The 16,701-nt window shown below is 41.3% G+C and overlaps 1 protein-coding gene across 1 annotated transcript in view; it reads right to left on the reverse strand.

The window, feature by feature from the left end:
• SYN2 (synapsin II) overlaps positions 1-16,701 on the reverse strand; it is a 386,089-nt gene that overhangs the window by 217,274 nt on the left and 152,114 nt on the right. The window contains exons 2-5 of the mRNA XM_077276522.1: positions 9,466-9,523; positions 7,862-7,953; positions 7,271-7,427; positions 5,970-6,059 (exon numbers count right to left, since the gene is read on the reverse strand). Coding sequence (XP_077132637.1) covers positions 5,970-6,059; positions 7,271-7,427; positions 7,862-7,953; positions 9,466-9,523 — 397 coding nt within the window. The remainder of the gene's footprint in view (positions 1-5,969; positions 6,060-7,270; positions 7,428-7,861; positions 7,954-9,465; positions 9,524-16,701) is intronic.

Consider the following 16,701-nt stretch of genomic DNA (forward strand, 5'->3'; position numbering starts at 1 on the left):
TTCTCTGTTGTTGCTGAGCTGCAACAGCTAGAGACATGGCACCCCACCGGTTTTGCCTCCCATGGACTAATCTTCCAAGCGTAGTAAGCTCCAACCACCCCCTTTTTCTCTACCTCAATTTTTGTCATTACATATGATTACAGAACAAAAGTGGGGTTAATAGTGATAAGCAAAAGCACAACCAAAAATGGTAAACGTATATTACCGTATATACTCGAGTATAAGCCGAGATTTTCAGCCCAAATTTTTGGGCTGAAAGTGCCCCTCTCGGCTTATACTCGAGTCACGGTCGGCGGGTGAGGGGGAGAGGGCGCTGAGGCATACTCACCTAGTCCTGGCGCTCCCCCTGCCTGTCACACTGTCTTCGGGTGCCGCAGCTCTTCCCCTGTTCAGCGGTCACGTGGGACCGCTCATTAGAGAAATGAATATGGACTCCACTCCCATAGGGGTGGAGCCGCAAATTCATTTCTCTAATCAGCGGTGCCGGTGACCTCTGACAGAGGAAGAGCTGCGGCACCCGGAGACAGTGTGACAGGTAGGGGGAGCACCAGGAGCGCCGGGACTAGGTGAGTATTTTATATTCACCTGTCCACGTTCCACCCGCCGGGCGCCGCTCTGTCTTCGCGTCCTCTTGTTCTGACCAGGTCAGAGGGCGCGATGACGCATATAGTGTGCACGCCGCCCTCTGCCTGATCAGTCAGTGCAGAGAGACGCCGGGACGGGACGCTGAGGAGCTGCAAGCAAGAGAGGTGAGTATGTGTTGTTTTTTTTTTTATTGCAGCAGCAGCGTTATATATGGCACAGATTTATATGGCACATCTATGGGGCAACGGTGCAGAGCATATATGGCACAGATTTATGTCACATCTATGGGGCAACGGTGCAGAGCATTATATATGGCACTGCTTTATATGGCACATCTATGGGGCAACGGTGCAGAGCACTATATATGGCACAGATTTATATGGCACATCTATAGGGCAACGGTGCAGAGCACTATATATGGCACATATTTATATGGCACATCTATGGGGCAACGGTGCAGAGCATTATATATGGCACTGCTTTATATGGCACATCTATGGGGCAACGGTGCAGAGCACTATATATGGCACAGATTTATATGGCACATCTATGGGGCAACGGTGCAGAGCACTATATATGGCACATATTTATATGGCACATCTATGGGGCAACGGTGCAGAGCATTATATATGGCACTGCTTTATATGGCACATCTATGGGGCAACGGTGCAGAGCACTATATATGGCACAGATTTATATGGCACATCTATGGGGCAACGGTGCAGAGCACTATAGATGGCACAGATTTATATGGCACATCTATGGGGCAACGGTGCAGAGCATTATATATGGCACAGATTTATATGGCACATCTATGGGGCAACGGTGCAGAGCACTATATATGGCACAGATTTATATGGCACATCTATAGGGCAACGGTGCAGAGCATTATATATGGCACAGATTTATATGGCACATCTATAGGGCAACGGTGCAGAGCATTATAGATGGCACAGATTTATATGGCACATCTATAGGGCAACGGTGCAGAGCACTATATATGGCACAGATTTATATGGCACATCTATGGGGCAACGGTGCAGAGCATTATAGATGGCACAGATTTATATGGCACATCTATGGGGCAACGGTGCAGAGCACTATATATGGCACAGATTTATGTGGAGTATCTATGGGGCAACGGTGCAGAGCACTATATATGGCACAGATTTATATGTCACATCTATGGGGCAACGGTGCAGAGCACTATATATGGAACAGATTTATATGGCACATCTATGGGGCAACGGTGCAGAGCATTATAGATGGCACAGATTTATATGGCACATCTATGGGGCAACGGTGCAGAGCACTATATATGGCACAGATTTATGTGGAGTATCTATGGGGCAACGGTGCAGAGCATTATAGATGGCACAGATTTATATGGCACATCTATGGGGCAACGGTGCAGAGCATTGTATATGGCACAGATTTATATGTCACATCTATGGGGCAACGGTGCAGAGCACTATATATGGCACAGATTTATATGGCACATCTATGGGGCAACGGTGCAGAGCATTATAGATGGCACAGATTTATATGGCACATCTATGGGGCAACGGTGCAGAGCACTATATATGGCACAGATTTATGTGGAGTATCTATGGGGCAACGGTGCAGAGCACTATATATGGCACAGATTTATATGTCACATCTATGGGGCAACGGTGCAGAGCACTATATATGGAACAGATTTATATGGCACATCTATGGGGCAACGGTGCAGAGCATTATAGATGGCACAGATTTATATGGCACATCTATGGGGCAACGGTGCAGAGCACTATATATGGCACAGATTTATGTGGAGTATCTATGGGGCAACGGTGCAGAGCATTATAGATGGCACAGATTTATATGGCACATCTATGGGGCAACGGTGCAGAGCATTGTATATGGCACAGATTTATATGTCACATCTATGGGGCAACGGTGCAGAGCATTATAGATGGCACAGATTTATATGGCACATCTATGGGGCAACGGTGCAGAACACTATATATGGCACAGATTTATATGGCACATCTATGGGGCAACGGTGCAGAGCACTATATATGGCACAGATTTATATGGCATATCTATGGGGCAACAATGAACAGTGCAGAGCATTATATAAGGCACAGCTTAATAAGGAGCATCTATGGGGCAATAATGAACAGTGCAGAGCATATATGGCACTGCTTTATATGGAGCATCTATGGGGCCATAATGAGCGGTGCAGAGCATTGTATATGGGGCCATAATGAATGGTGCAGAGCATTATATAAGGCACAGCTTTATATGGAGCATCTATGGGGCCATAATGAACGGTGCAGAGCATTATATATGGCACAGCTTTATATGGAACCTCCTTTGGGGCAATAATGAACGGTATGGAGCATCTATTTTTATTTTTGAAATTCACTGGTAGCTGCTGTATTTTCCACCCTAGGCTTATACTCGAGTCAATAAGTTTTCCCAGTTTTTTGTGGCAAAATTAGGGGGTCGGCTTATACTCGAGTATATACGGTACATACATATTCTGAGCTGTTTTGTGTTTCCTACAGTTACTCGTATATACACTACTCAAAAAATAAAGGGAACACTTACACAACAATATCTAACTCCAAGTAAATCAAACTTCTGTGAAAGCAAACTGTCCACTTAGGAAGCAACACTGATTGACAATCAATTTCACATGCTGTTGTGCAAATGGAATAGACAACAGATGGAAAATATTGGCAATTATCAAGACACCCTCAATAAAGGAGTGGTTCTGCAGGTGGGGACCACAGACCACATCTCAGAACCAATGATTTCTGGCTGATGTTTTGGTCACTTTTGAATGTTGGTTGTGCTTTCACACTCGTGGTAGCATGAGACGGACTCTACAACCCACACAAGTGGCTCAGGTAGTGCAGCTCATCCAGGATGGCACATCAATACGAGCTGTGGCAAGAAGGTTTGCTGTGTCTGTCAGCGTAGTGTCCAGAGGCTGCAGGCGCTACCAGGAGAAAGGGCAGTACACCAGGAGACGTGGAGGGGGGCCGTAGGAGGGCAACAACCCAGCAGCGGGACCGTTAACTCAGCCTTTGTGCAAGGAGGAACAGAAGGAGCACTGCAATATAACCTCCAGCAGGCCACATATGTGCATGTCTGCACAAACTGTTAGAAACCGACTCCATGAGGATGGTCTGAATGCCTGACGTCCACAGATGGGGGTTGTGCTCACAGCCCAACACTGTGCAGGACTGGCAAATTTGCCACTGGCACCCTGTGCTCTTTACAGGTGAAAGCAGGTTCACACTGAGCACCTGTGACAGTCTGGAGACGCCGTGGAGAGCGATCTCCTCCTGCCTGCAACATCCTTAAGCATGCCCGATTTGGCAGTGGTTCAGTAATGGTGTGGGGTGGCATTTCTTTGGAGGGCCGCACAGCCCTCCACATGCTCAGCAGAGGTAGCCTGACTGCCATTAGGTACCAAGATGAGATCCTCAGACCCCTTGTGATACCATATGCTGGTGCGGTTGGCCCTGGGTTCCTCGTAATGCAGGACAATGCCAGACCTCATGTGGCTGGAGTGTGTCAGCAGTTCCGGCAAGATAAAGGCATTGAAGCTATGGACTCGCCCGCCTGTTCCCCAGACCTGAATCGGATTGAACACATCTGGGACATCGTCTCGCTCCATACACCAATGTCACATTGCACCACAGACTGTCCAAGAGTTGGCGGATGCTTTAGTCCAGGTCTAGGAGGAGATCCCTCAGGAGAACATCTGCTGCCTCATCAGGAGCATGCCCAGGCATTGTACAGTAGGGAGGTCATACAAGCACGTGGAGGCCACACAGAATACTGAGCATTATTTCCTTGCCATGAGGCATTTCCACTGAAGTTGGATCAGCTTGCTATTTGATTTTCCACTTTGATTTTGAGTATCATTCCAAATCCAGACCTCTACGGGATATTCATTTTGATTTACATTGATAATTATGTTTTATTGTTCTGAACACATTCCACTATGCAATGAATACAAATCTGCAACTGGAATATTTCATTCAGAGATATCTAGGATGTGGTATTTTAGTGTTCCCTTTATTTTTTTGAGCAGTGTATTTCCTGCTCATGGCAATGAATGTAAGACGTGTAGATAATTTTACAGAAATCAATTGGACAGTCTATTTCACTGTCTGTTATAATTGCTTGTTAATATTATATAAAACTCAATATGTTATAGTGGATATACTGATAACATTGGAAATTGGCAGTAATTGTGAATTTACAAAAAAAAAAATCCAGTGTTGTACACAAGCAACTGGCAGAATCCTGGATATGAGGCACTGAGAGGATTAATAGGACCAATATAGGGGTCCTGGTTTGTTAGAAATGATTAGATCAGATGGGTGGAACTAGTTGTTCCCACCCTCCAATCTAGGAGGTGCAGCTGGTTTAAAAGGGCAGCTGAGCTGTTCATTCCTTGTCTAGGAGTAGAGGTGCAAACACCTCTGGTATTTGGGACCACGGATGCAAGGTGGAGGACCGGTGTAAGTTGCTTAGAATCTGCAAGAGGAAGTTTATGGAGTTAATAAACCTTCCTGTTTGGAACAGAAACTGCATGTCTGTGTGAACGCTGCCTAATGCCTACCAGAGTGAACCCCTACAGTGAATAAAAAAAAAGGTACAGAATACAAAGAAAAGTGTACAAAGTAAAGCTACAGAGTACAAACAGAAGCTGCAATATACAAGGAAAATCTGTAATAAGTATACAAAGGAAAGCTACACGGTATTAAGAAAATCTTCAAAGAAAATTATACAAAGAAGGCTGCAACATAACAAAGAAAAGTTATAGTGTACAAAAAAGGCTACAGAGTACAAAGAAAAGCAAGAGCATGCAAAAAAACAGTGCAATAAAAAAAGTTACAGGGTACAAAGAAAAGCTAGAGTATACGAAGGAAAGCTAGTGCAAAAAAGAAAAGATACAGCATACTAAGAAAAGCTACAGCCTCCAAATAAGAACTACAGCCTACTAAAAAAGCTACAACATACCAAAAAAAGCTACAGCATACAAAAACGCTACAGCCTCCAAAAAAGAACTACCGCCTTCTAAAAAAAAAAAAGCTACAGCGTACAAAGAAAAGCTAGCGCATACCAAAAAAAAAACTAATGCAAAAAAAAGAAAAGCTGCAATGTACTAAGAAAGACTAAAGCATGCAAAGAAAACTACAGCCTCCAAACAAGAACTACGGCCTACAAAAAAGCTGCAACATACAAAGAAAAGCTACAGCATAAAAAAACTAGAGCGTACAAACGTGTACAAAGAAAGGTTACAGCCTACAGCGCCCCCGGAAGGTTACACCATAGAGGCCATTAATTGGAAATGCACAAGTTGTTATGGAACTTACCATCTCCTTGTGGTTTGGGTAGTATGTCTGCTCAATTAAAGGAAACTTTTCTGCTCCCAAAGTTTTATAGGCAGATATGAGTTGGGAAAACTGTAAAATAATCATGACATGGTGCTTAGTAATCACACTTGTAAGAAAACCATAACATGGTGCTTGTAATATAATCATGACATGGTGCTTAGTAATCACACCTGTAAGATAATCATGACATGGTGCTTAGTAATCACACCTGTAAGATTATCATGACATGGTGCTTGTAAGATAATCATGACATGGTGCTTAGTAATCACACCTGTAAGATAATCATGACATGGTGCTTAGTAATCACACCTGTAAGATGACCATGACATGGTGCTTAGTAATCACACCTGTAAGATGATCATGACATGGTGCTTAGTAATCACACCTGTAAGATGATCATGACATGGTGCTTAGTAATCACATCTGTAAGATAATAATGACATGGTGCTTAGTCACACCTGTAAGATAATCATGACATGGTGCTTGTAAGATAATCATGACATGGTGCTTAGTAATCACACTTGTAAGATAATCATGACATGGTGCTTAGTAATGACACTTTTAAGATAATCATGACATGGTGCTTAGTAATCACACCTGTAAGATAATCATGACATGGTGCTTAGTAATCACACCTGTAAGATGACCATGACATGGTGCTTAGTAATCACACCTGTAAGATAATCATGACATGGTGCTTAGTCACACCTGTAAGATAATCATGACATGGTGCTTGTAAGATAATCATGACATGGTGCTTAGTAATCACACTTGTAAGATAATCATGACATGGTGCTTAGTAATGACACTTTTAAGATAATCATGACATGGTGCTTAGTAATCACACCTGTAAGATAATCATGACATGGTGCTTAGTAATCACACGTTTAAGATAATCATGACATGGTGCTTAGTAATCACACCTGTAAGATAATCATGACATGGTGCTTAGTAATCACACCTGTAAGATAATCATGACATGGTGCTTAGTAATCACACTTCACCTTACAACATATACAGAATCAGCCATTAGAACATTCACATAAAATGGAAATGGAGCAATAGAGCCCAAGCCACAATAAGGTAGAGATTGTGGAGTCCACTGTGGCTTTTGGGGTAAAAATACCATTAAGAGGAAAAACACAAATTTCTTGTGATTACTGCTAGTTGTCTGCAGCTTTGGAAAGATTGTGCAGCGACCTAACTGCGAATCTACTGCGCCCTAAAGATTACTAGTAGAGATCCTCCAATTTGGCCAATATTAGTGTATGTTCCCTTACCACCCATGGCTTGTCGCAGAAGTTGTAGATGGATTCCAGAGAGTTTACACTGGGAATACCGGCATATTGCATACCAATGATGATGTTTCGAAAATCTTCATTTTCCACCATACTAAAGGAATGTTGTCGAATGAGCACGAAATCTGGTCGAAAAGATCTAGAAAACACAGAAATGTGCAATTACAGTCTACTACTTACTGACAAACAGATTGTATTTTAAACATATAAGCCTACGTTCCCAAGTTGCGTTTTTGACGCTGCAGCGTTTCTGCTCCTATTATGTAAATTAGTTTATTGCGTTTTTTTTAGTTTGTTTTTTTACATGCATTTTTATCGCGCTTTTTTTCCTGCGGATTTTCTGCATCTAATGCAAGTCTATGGGAAGAATCCGCACAGAAAACTCTGAGAACCCACACCAGAATCTGACATATTGGGGATTTAAAACCCGCACCGCAGGTCAATTTACGGAGCGTATAAAAGAGGCACGGTGGCCATGAGATTTCTACAAGTCCCATCCACTTTGCTGGAACTGTAAAACTTGAACTTTAATCCAATCAATATTTAGATCATTTGCAATTCTTTTGGACTCACCTGACGATTCGGGTCCCATTTCGGAACATTTGAAGATCTACAGCGAACGTCCCATCAGAATGAGCAATGAGATTTATTTCTGAAAATTCAGCCTAAAGGAAAGGAAAGAGTAAAGCAATTCACAAACAGATCAAAGGCAAAAAAAGATAGATGAAGCGTAGTTAAAAAATAAAAAGAGGCAGAATCTAACAGAATCAATTTTGTCCCTAGTGTCCTTAGACAGCTCTTTGGTCTTGGCCATGGTGGAGAGGTCGGAGTGTGATTGATTCAGTGTGTGGACAGGTGTCTTTTATACAGGTAATAAGTTCAAACAGGTGCAATAATACAGGTAATGAGTGCAGAGTAGGAGGGCTTCTTAAAGAAACATTAACGGGTCTGTGAGAGCCAGAATTCTTTCTGGTTGGTTGGTGATCAAATACTTATTTCATGCAATAATATGCAAATTAATTATATAAAAATCATACAATATGATTGTCTTGATTTTATTTTTAGATTCTGCCTCTCACAGTTGAAGTGTACCTACGATAAAAATTACAGAATCTCCGTTCTTTGTAGGTGGGAAAACTTGCAGTGTATCAAATACTTATTTTTCCCACTGTATATACAGAGCTCAATTAAATAGGACTCACCACTTGCCACAATTAGGTATTTTTTTTATCTATGTATTTATTGTACTTGCTTATATAGCACCATCATACTCCGCAGCGCTTTACAGGCATCATCATCACTGTCCCCATTAGGGCTCACGACATCTCAGAGAGTTTGGAGGAAACCCAAGGAAATCCCAAGGAAAGCATACAAACTCCCTGCAGATGTCGTCCATGGTGGAATTTGATCCCAGGACTCCAGCGCAAGTTTGTGTGCCACACATATTTTTTAAGACCCCCAGTCAGAGGCCGCTCACCAGGCCAAATAAGGTCTCCCACTTTGCACTGAGGAGGGGCAACACCCTGAAACATGTTTCTGCTAATGGAGTTTTGATTCTTATCCTAAGTCATGTGGCAAGGTTCGTTATTGGGTCCATATTGACTTTTACGATTGTTACAGCCAATAGATGGCACCAGAGATCAAATCCTCTTCTTTCTGACTAGTCTATTTGGATATGTTTTTTTTTTTCTTCTTTAAATGTTGGTAATATTTGCATTTTTCAAACTGACCACCAGAGATTTTTTTTATACATATATTTCCTGTCCTTTCATGAAAGTTTTCAGCAGGCTCCTTATCAGAAGACAGGTTTATAGTGACAGTTAATGTCTCCATAGACAGCTGGTAACACAGGATCCACCAATCACAGCTGACCTTATCCCCCTTCCTTCACAATGACCTTTTGCACACGCTCATTAGATGCTTCAGTACAAAAGATAAGGTCGGGGTCTGTTCATCGAGGACAATGTACACGTATTGTTTCCTGAAACACATGGTATTTAGGACTCTAAAAAAGCCTCAATCACCAGTGTGAAAATGGCAATATTTCTATTTTTTTATGTTTAATAAAGATTGTGATATGTTAAGAAAATTTATTTAATACAAAATCCCAAAAGTTTGCAATAATGATGTCACTGATCCAATTACTACTGTATAATGAACTGAATATATGGATTTACCTGTTCAATTCGTATATCATAATCTCCTTGAAGCTTCTTTCCTCTGAAACATTTTGCCCTAAAATATATATAAAAAACAATATTTTTAAGATAAAGAGGGAACCATGAAAACGATCAAACACCATAAACAGTAATGAAAAAAAAAAAGGCGCCACCATGATCTCTAGGCCGTGTCTGGTATTGCAGCAGTCATTTGAATGTGGATGAATGGGGATACACAGTAGGTAATTCACTAAATCACCATTACTGCGCATCACAAATCCACCTTTGCACCCAGGAGACATACCAACCGTTGCAAATTTTTTAAATAATGATTTTTTTTCCCCCTTGCAGTGATTTTGGACTATTTTCTAACGACCCTCATTGCAGACCTGTAAGTGGATAAGATCTCAAGTAAGATCCTTCGGCTGAATTTAGCATTACGTTTTGAAGACTGTTCCGAAAATTATCCATTCGAGACGGAAGGAGCACTTGCGAGTAACCTTGTCTATGCAAATTAGACACAGCTGTATGTAAATTATGCCATTAGCATGCAAATGAGACCAGAGCTTCCTACCTCTATTACAAGACTTGTGTGGTTGAAGCGCGGGCACGATGCCAAGAAGTAACGAGCGGATTGGAAGGTGTTGATATTACATCTACAAAAGTTTCTTTGGACCGTTTTTTTTAAAGTTTTTGAAGAAACTCCTTAAAGGCCATTATCTTCATCTTCTTTGCACAGAATTTTTTTTAATTGTTCATTTGATTGGTAAGAGCAAAGTCACGACTGTTTGTACCACCGAGAGGGGGGCAACAACCAATTTAAACAAATGGGGTCAGAGGACCCTCATCACCGTCAATGGTATTCGAGTCCACGGAATGTGGATGTCATGGAAAGCTGAGGCTTACTAGATAAGTCATGGGCTGCCTTAAGCCTGTACCTTGCCAGAGGTCATCAGGTGGCACGCAGAGGACAAAGGCGCCAAGTGTACCCGGCCGGGCACTGCAAGCGGAAGATAGAGGTCACAGCTCCTCGTGGGCGTGAAGATTCTTTTATTGCTGCAACCAAGGCGTGGGTGGGAGAGTATTGCAATGTACAGGGGGCAAGCCCATTTGTGTTTTTTTTTTATTTTTACAAACTTTATTCTTTTTTTTTTCACTTTCACTTAGCTGCACTAAGGTCTAAAGCAGCGCCATCTGCATTGGTTTTTCCTAACTTGCCCTGAAAGATTAATCGTGTTACTGCTTTATGTAAATGAGTACCGGTGTGCAATGTTGATGAAGAATTATGGCAACAGATGGTGGTCACGGCATCAGATGCCCCTTTTAAAGTTAATTTCCTATCCTAGAAGGTGTTTCATAGTCCAACCTGATTTTTCACCATAAACCATCTGTGTAAGGATAAAATAACCATAGGGAATAAACTTTATAAACTATACAAGAATATTGCTGTTTGATGCCTCCGGTGGTAGAAAGGTGAATTACAAGCTCAACTGGTGTTTCAAATTTAAATGTCCGTATTATTTTAATTTATTTTTTTATGTTTGACATTCTTAACCCAGCGATCAGCAGCATGTGCGCAAACCATATAAAAACTAAAATACATTGGGAGTTACCCCTTAACGTAGACATTTTTTTAAATTTTTCCCTTCGCTTCTTCCAAAAACCATAACTCTTTTATGTCACCTCGAAAAGGGAGCATGTCCCTGGAAATCAGGGGAAAAAAAATTGATGTGCTGTGAAATGGTGAAAAAAAAACTTACAATCTGCCATTGAATTTGGGGTTTTGTTTTTATAGTGTGTTGCGGTAAAAATGACATGGCAACGTTTCTTTTTTTTATTTAAATGGTAAAAAAAAATAAAATAAAAAATAAAAAAAATTTAGGAGAGAAAAAAAATCAAAAATTGAATTTAGTGTGTGTTGACATTTTCTGAGACGCATATTTTTTATTTTTTTATCAGCCGAAAGATCTATACCCTCCGAGGGTGTTTTTTCTGTGGCAAGCTGATGTTCATATTCATACTTTTTTTGGGGTGCATATTGCATTTTGATCTCTTTTTACTGCAGTTATTTAGGGGGTTGCAGTGACGAAAAAAAATACGGTAATTTTTGTGTTTCCATTTCTTTTCTCATTATGACGTTTACCATTTGGGTGGACCCAACAAGAGCAGTTTTATTGCCTTTGTAAAACTCCCAAAAGTCTCAAACCCCCAAAACAGCCTCTTCTGGGCACAAAGGTGTCACAGCAAATAAACCGTTCATTCAGCAGGGCACATATATGTCAGAGCGGGCTCACCCGAAAAGATTCCTTTCTCCTTCATGCACAGAAGAGGTCCGATTCCACCAGTCTTGGTATCACCTTCAGCCCGAGCTCCAGAAATTCACAGCACCAAACAGAAGCATTCAACTCCGTGCACAGTTGACACTGAACAGACCGCAGCTACAACACAGTTCTCCGCAGCTCTAACACACAGACTGCTTAGCTTTCCTAGCTGACCCCTGCAGTCTCCACTCAGTGATCCTGGCACGTGTCTCTCCTTCAGCTACAGCTCACTTTATGGCCGGTCACTCACCAGCAGCAAACTCCACTCTGCGCCATTCAGCAGACAGCACCTAGTGAACACAGGCCATGGTTCTAGTAAAAAAAATAGGCCGGTGCATCTAATCAAATCCTGCAGAGCTAGGACGTAACCTTTCCTACCTGGCTCTGCTGCAGTTGGCTAACATTACATTTAAATAGATCAGACTTTTACAGAGATATGTTTACTTTTAAATAATTATTAATGGCGAAAAAGAGGAGTGAATTAAATTTTTTTTTTTTTTTTATCAACTCCCGATCTATGACGTTCTAGTACGTCATATGTCGTGAAAGGGTTATAACGTTAAAGCAGTTTTCTAAGATTATGGTTTTTTTATCCCCATAGCCTGTTGGTGAAAATATGAAAATAAGCATTAGACACCTTCTGCTACCCCAGTGCTGCCTCTCTGCCACTGCCTAAGGTCTTTGTTGACAAGCTGCAGTGGTGACATCACTACCACAACATCTGACTACTGCAATCATTGGACATAGCAGGAATGATTATGTACTCAGTAATTGGCTTCAGCGGTCAAGTGCTGCAGTTCTGACGTCACTGCTGCAGCTTGTCAACAAAGACCAGAGGCAGTTGCAGAGAGGCAGTGCTGGCAAGACAGAGTGAATTCTGCCAATTTTATTATTTTAGGCAAAAATAATCTCCAAGTCCTCACGTTATATCTAGTCATAGCGCAAGTAAATGCACCCCATATGTAAAATACATAATGGACATAGCGACTCAATAACACAATAGATAAGTAGAGAACATGAGTCCAAGCCATATTGGAAAACTTTGTAATTTTTATTTCACAAATAGTAAAAACACATATAAAAAAAAGGAATGAGAAAGTATTCGAGCAAAAAACATGTAGGGATAAAAATAAATACAGATCAGTGACATGTAAACCCAAAGCTAATAGCCACGAGCACCCAGCGCAACACAAATAGAAGGCAGGGTGTACAAATTGTCAATATCCTATAATGCCAACCATGATTAGTACAGCAATGTAAGTGCTTGATAGTTAGATGTGAAGAAGTCCCATTTTATCCTGAGGAAGGAAAATCACCGAAACGTACGTCGGGGATCGAGCTTCCTGTCGCTCACTTAAGATGCAGGGTAATTATTAACCGACTATCCCTTACTGCCTGTCCCCTCTTTTGTTTGCCTGGTCGGTTTTGGCCATCAGAGTTCGGAGTCTTAGTACATTGCAGCCACTGTGCAGGTACATGTACTGGGTTTTAGATGCCCCAGATGTATATACATGAGATTTATGCTGTGGGAGAAACCTATACACTGACTCCCTTTATTCTCCTGACCTCTGACCAGGATAAAATGGGACTTCTACTTCTATTTTTGATAACCAGCCAGGCAAAACTGAAAGCTGTGGGCTGCAACCCTCAGCTGTCAGCTTCAGCAAGCCTGGTTATCAAGAATAGAGGGGTTTTCCCATTATTGACAACTAGCCAAGCTAAAACAGACAGTTAGGGGCTAGTATTGTCAGGCTGGTAAGGGGCCATGGATATTGGCCCCAGCCTAAAAATATCATTCTTTTAGTTGTGCCAATTCTTTGCCTGGCTCTTACCACTTGCCCTGTAGTGGTGGCAAGTGGGGTGATAGTTGTGGGGGTTGATGTCACCTTTGTATTGTCAGGTGACATCAAGCAGTAATGGAGAGGCATCTATAAGACACCCCATAACTACTCCTATAGTCATAGTCACACAATAATGTCCAAATATTATTTATACCCATATTAAATTGGGTAGAGTACCTCTTAAAGAACTAAATTCATTCACAAAATATCTTACCAAAAGAATTAAATTACTAGTAACACCAGGTACCGGTACTTCATAAAAATAGGGTTTTTTATTGATGTAACAATCTGAAAACATATATAAAAATTCGAAAGGTGCTGAGTCAAAAACTGGGGAAGCACAATGCCATAGGGTACAGCAAGGCACAAGCTTATTCTAAGAATGTAGCAGCCCTATATAAATCTATAACCATCTGTTACAAATACAAAAAGATTACAAAATGCCAAATGTTAATACCAATTGTTTGTAATAAGGTATAAGAATTGGAAAAACCCAATAAACAGTGACAATGGTTTGAGCCAATATAATGAATGACTAAAAGATGCTATATATCATATAAACGCAACCTAGAGATACACTGTAGCAATACCATCCTGTGTGAGGAAAACTACTAAATTGGCAAATGAATGGAATAAAATGTAGCTATAATAGGGCTTAATTTACCTGTGGTATATGTGCACATAGAAGACCCTGGCATCACGCCGCCCGAAGAAGCAGTGTGAAACGCGCGTCGGGGCAGATATATATATAGCATCTTTTATCCATTCATTATATTGGCTCAAATCATTGTCACTGTTTATTGGGTTTTTCCAATTCTTATACCTTATTACAAACAATTGGCATTGACATTTGGCTGGATCTATCAACCTGGTAATGTATAACAGGACCCTTCAAGTTCTCTTGCGTCCTCGGTGACTACTTCTAGTGCCAAGAGATCTAACCAGAGTCTCTAAGAGCAAAACATTTTGCCTTCCATAGCCTCTCTGTTGCACTACAACTATTACTGATGTATTATGAGTTAACTGAGAATCTACCAGTGAGCTTGTTCTGACGTTCTAATGGGAAAGTTTGTAGCTCCTTATCTGTCTTGTTCGGAGCTCCTCTCAGCTGATTTATGACCGCAGACCACATCAAAATTGAATGAGGCGGGAAACTAAAAGCCTGTTAAAACCAATCGGTGCAAACATTTTAATGAAAATGAGTTTTAGCCCAATTACATACATTTAAGAAAAAAAAAATTGTCTCCAGAAATGGACAATTCCTTTAAATCAATTTTCATTCAACTGAATGAATATAAACCTGATGGAAAATAGAGAGATAGAAAGACGAGTACCCAGAGTATAAGAAACGACACAATAAACCAGAAGCCCTGGAAATATTAACTCCCGTTCATTGCGATGCTTTAGATTTCTCACCTCTTCATTTTTACTGCCAGCAGCTTAATGACAATATATTTTTCAATTTCAGCTGCTGATTTATTTTTAATGATTTTTGGTTGTTTTTTTTTTTTTACCCATTAACCTTGTGGGGGAGAATGAAACATCTGACTCCGCTCCAGTGGCCGTTACCTATAAATAAGGCGCCGCCGGCACAAATACGATTTATACATTAGCGGCATCGGTCTGAAATCAGACTTCATTAGAGAGCGACCTTCACACAGGAAGAGCCTGACGTTACGCCGATGGTTAAGGTTTAGCGCTGTAACTATTACTCATTAAAGGGGGTCTCCAGTGAGAACACGCTATGACCTATCCACACTGCTAGGATGCCGGGGGTCTGACCGATGGCAACCAAACAGACTGATAGAACGGGGCACATCTATTCCCTTTAGCATGGAGTGAGAGTGCGCAGGCAGACATTTATTAAAGGGGGTGTCCACTGAAAATACATGATCACTATCCACGCTTATACACTAGTGGGGGTCCAACCGATGGTAGCCACATGGATTGGCAGAACCAGCCAAGCGCGGAGCTTAGCAGCCCCATAAGGAATGAAAGGAGCGGCGGCCGAGCACGTGCTCTGCTCCATTCATAAAAGTGCCCCGCTCAGTGGGGGTCCCAGCAGTCGGATCCCCACAAATCTGTACGTTATACAGTGAATAGATAATAACTTAAACTCCACTGGACAACTCCTTTAAGTTTAAAGGGGCAGTGGGTAAATGAAAGGCTTGTTTGCAAACCTTAAAGCATATAATCTCCCTTAATGAATTTTATATATATATATATATATATATATATATATATATATATATATATATATATATATATATACTAGATGGAGGCCCGATACTATCGCATCAGGATGGCGGTAATGTCACGATGGGGGCAGGCATGCGGCGCTGTTGTTATATAATGGCATCCTGTGATAATCTAATGACTTTTGCATCAGGGGACTCATGTGCTTGACGCCTACGCTTATATGCATTGCTTTTGTCTGCTTTTGTCCCAGCGATGCTGTTGCTTTTCCCACGAACAAAAGTTCATTTTAAAAATTATCTTTGTCTGACCGTGTACCGAACAAAAGAGGAAGCACAAGACAATACTGACATTACAGCAGATCGCAGAGGATACATTTTGTGAGGTAAAATATTTTTTTAAAACAGTCAGTGAAATATTTTACCTCACAAAATGAATCCACTGCGATCCCCTGCTGTAATGTCAGTATTGTCTTTTGCTTCCTCCCCTGCCCAGGAGATGTGGTATGCTCCGTACACGGTCAGACACAGTCAATTTTTAAAATGAACTTTCGTTCGTGGGAAAACCCCTTTTGGGTAAGTTCACACTAGGGCGTTTTTGCTTTTTTTTTCTGCAGCAAAACCTGATCATCTTGGCAGGAAAGAAGCTCCGTCAAAAATGCAGATTTAGGTGCGTTTTTGGTGCGTTTTTTGTTGCGTGTTTGGTGGGTTCTTTTGGTGCGTTTTTTTTTCTCTTTGTCCAGGCTAATGTCCTTGGATTTTCAGCAGCAAAAACGCAGCAAATAATGATACCTGCGTTTTTGCTGCATTTTTTTCAACACCCATTCAAGTCAATGGGTGAAAAAACGCAGCAAAAATGCTGAAAGAAGTGACATGCTCCATGTCAAAAAAACGCAG

Source organism: Ranitomeya variabilis, chromosome 8 (assembly GCF_051348905.1).
Source record: "Ranitomeya variabilis isolate aRanVar5 chromosome 8, aRanVar5.hap1, whole genome shotgun sequence".
NCBI classification, from domain to species: Eukaryota; Metazoa; Chordata; class Amphibia; order Anura; family Dendrobatidae; genus Ranitomeya; species Ranitomeya variabilis.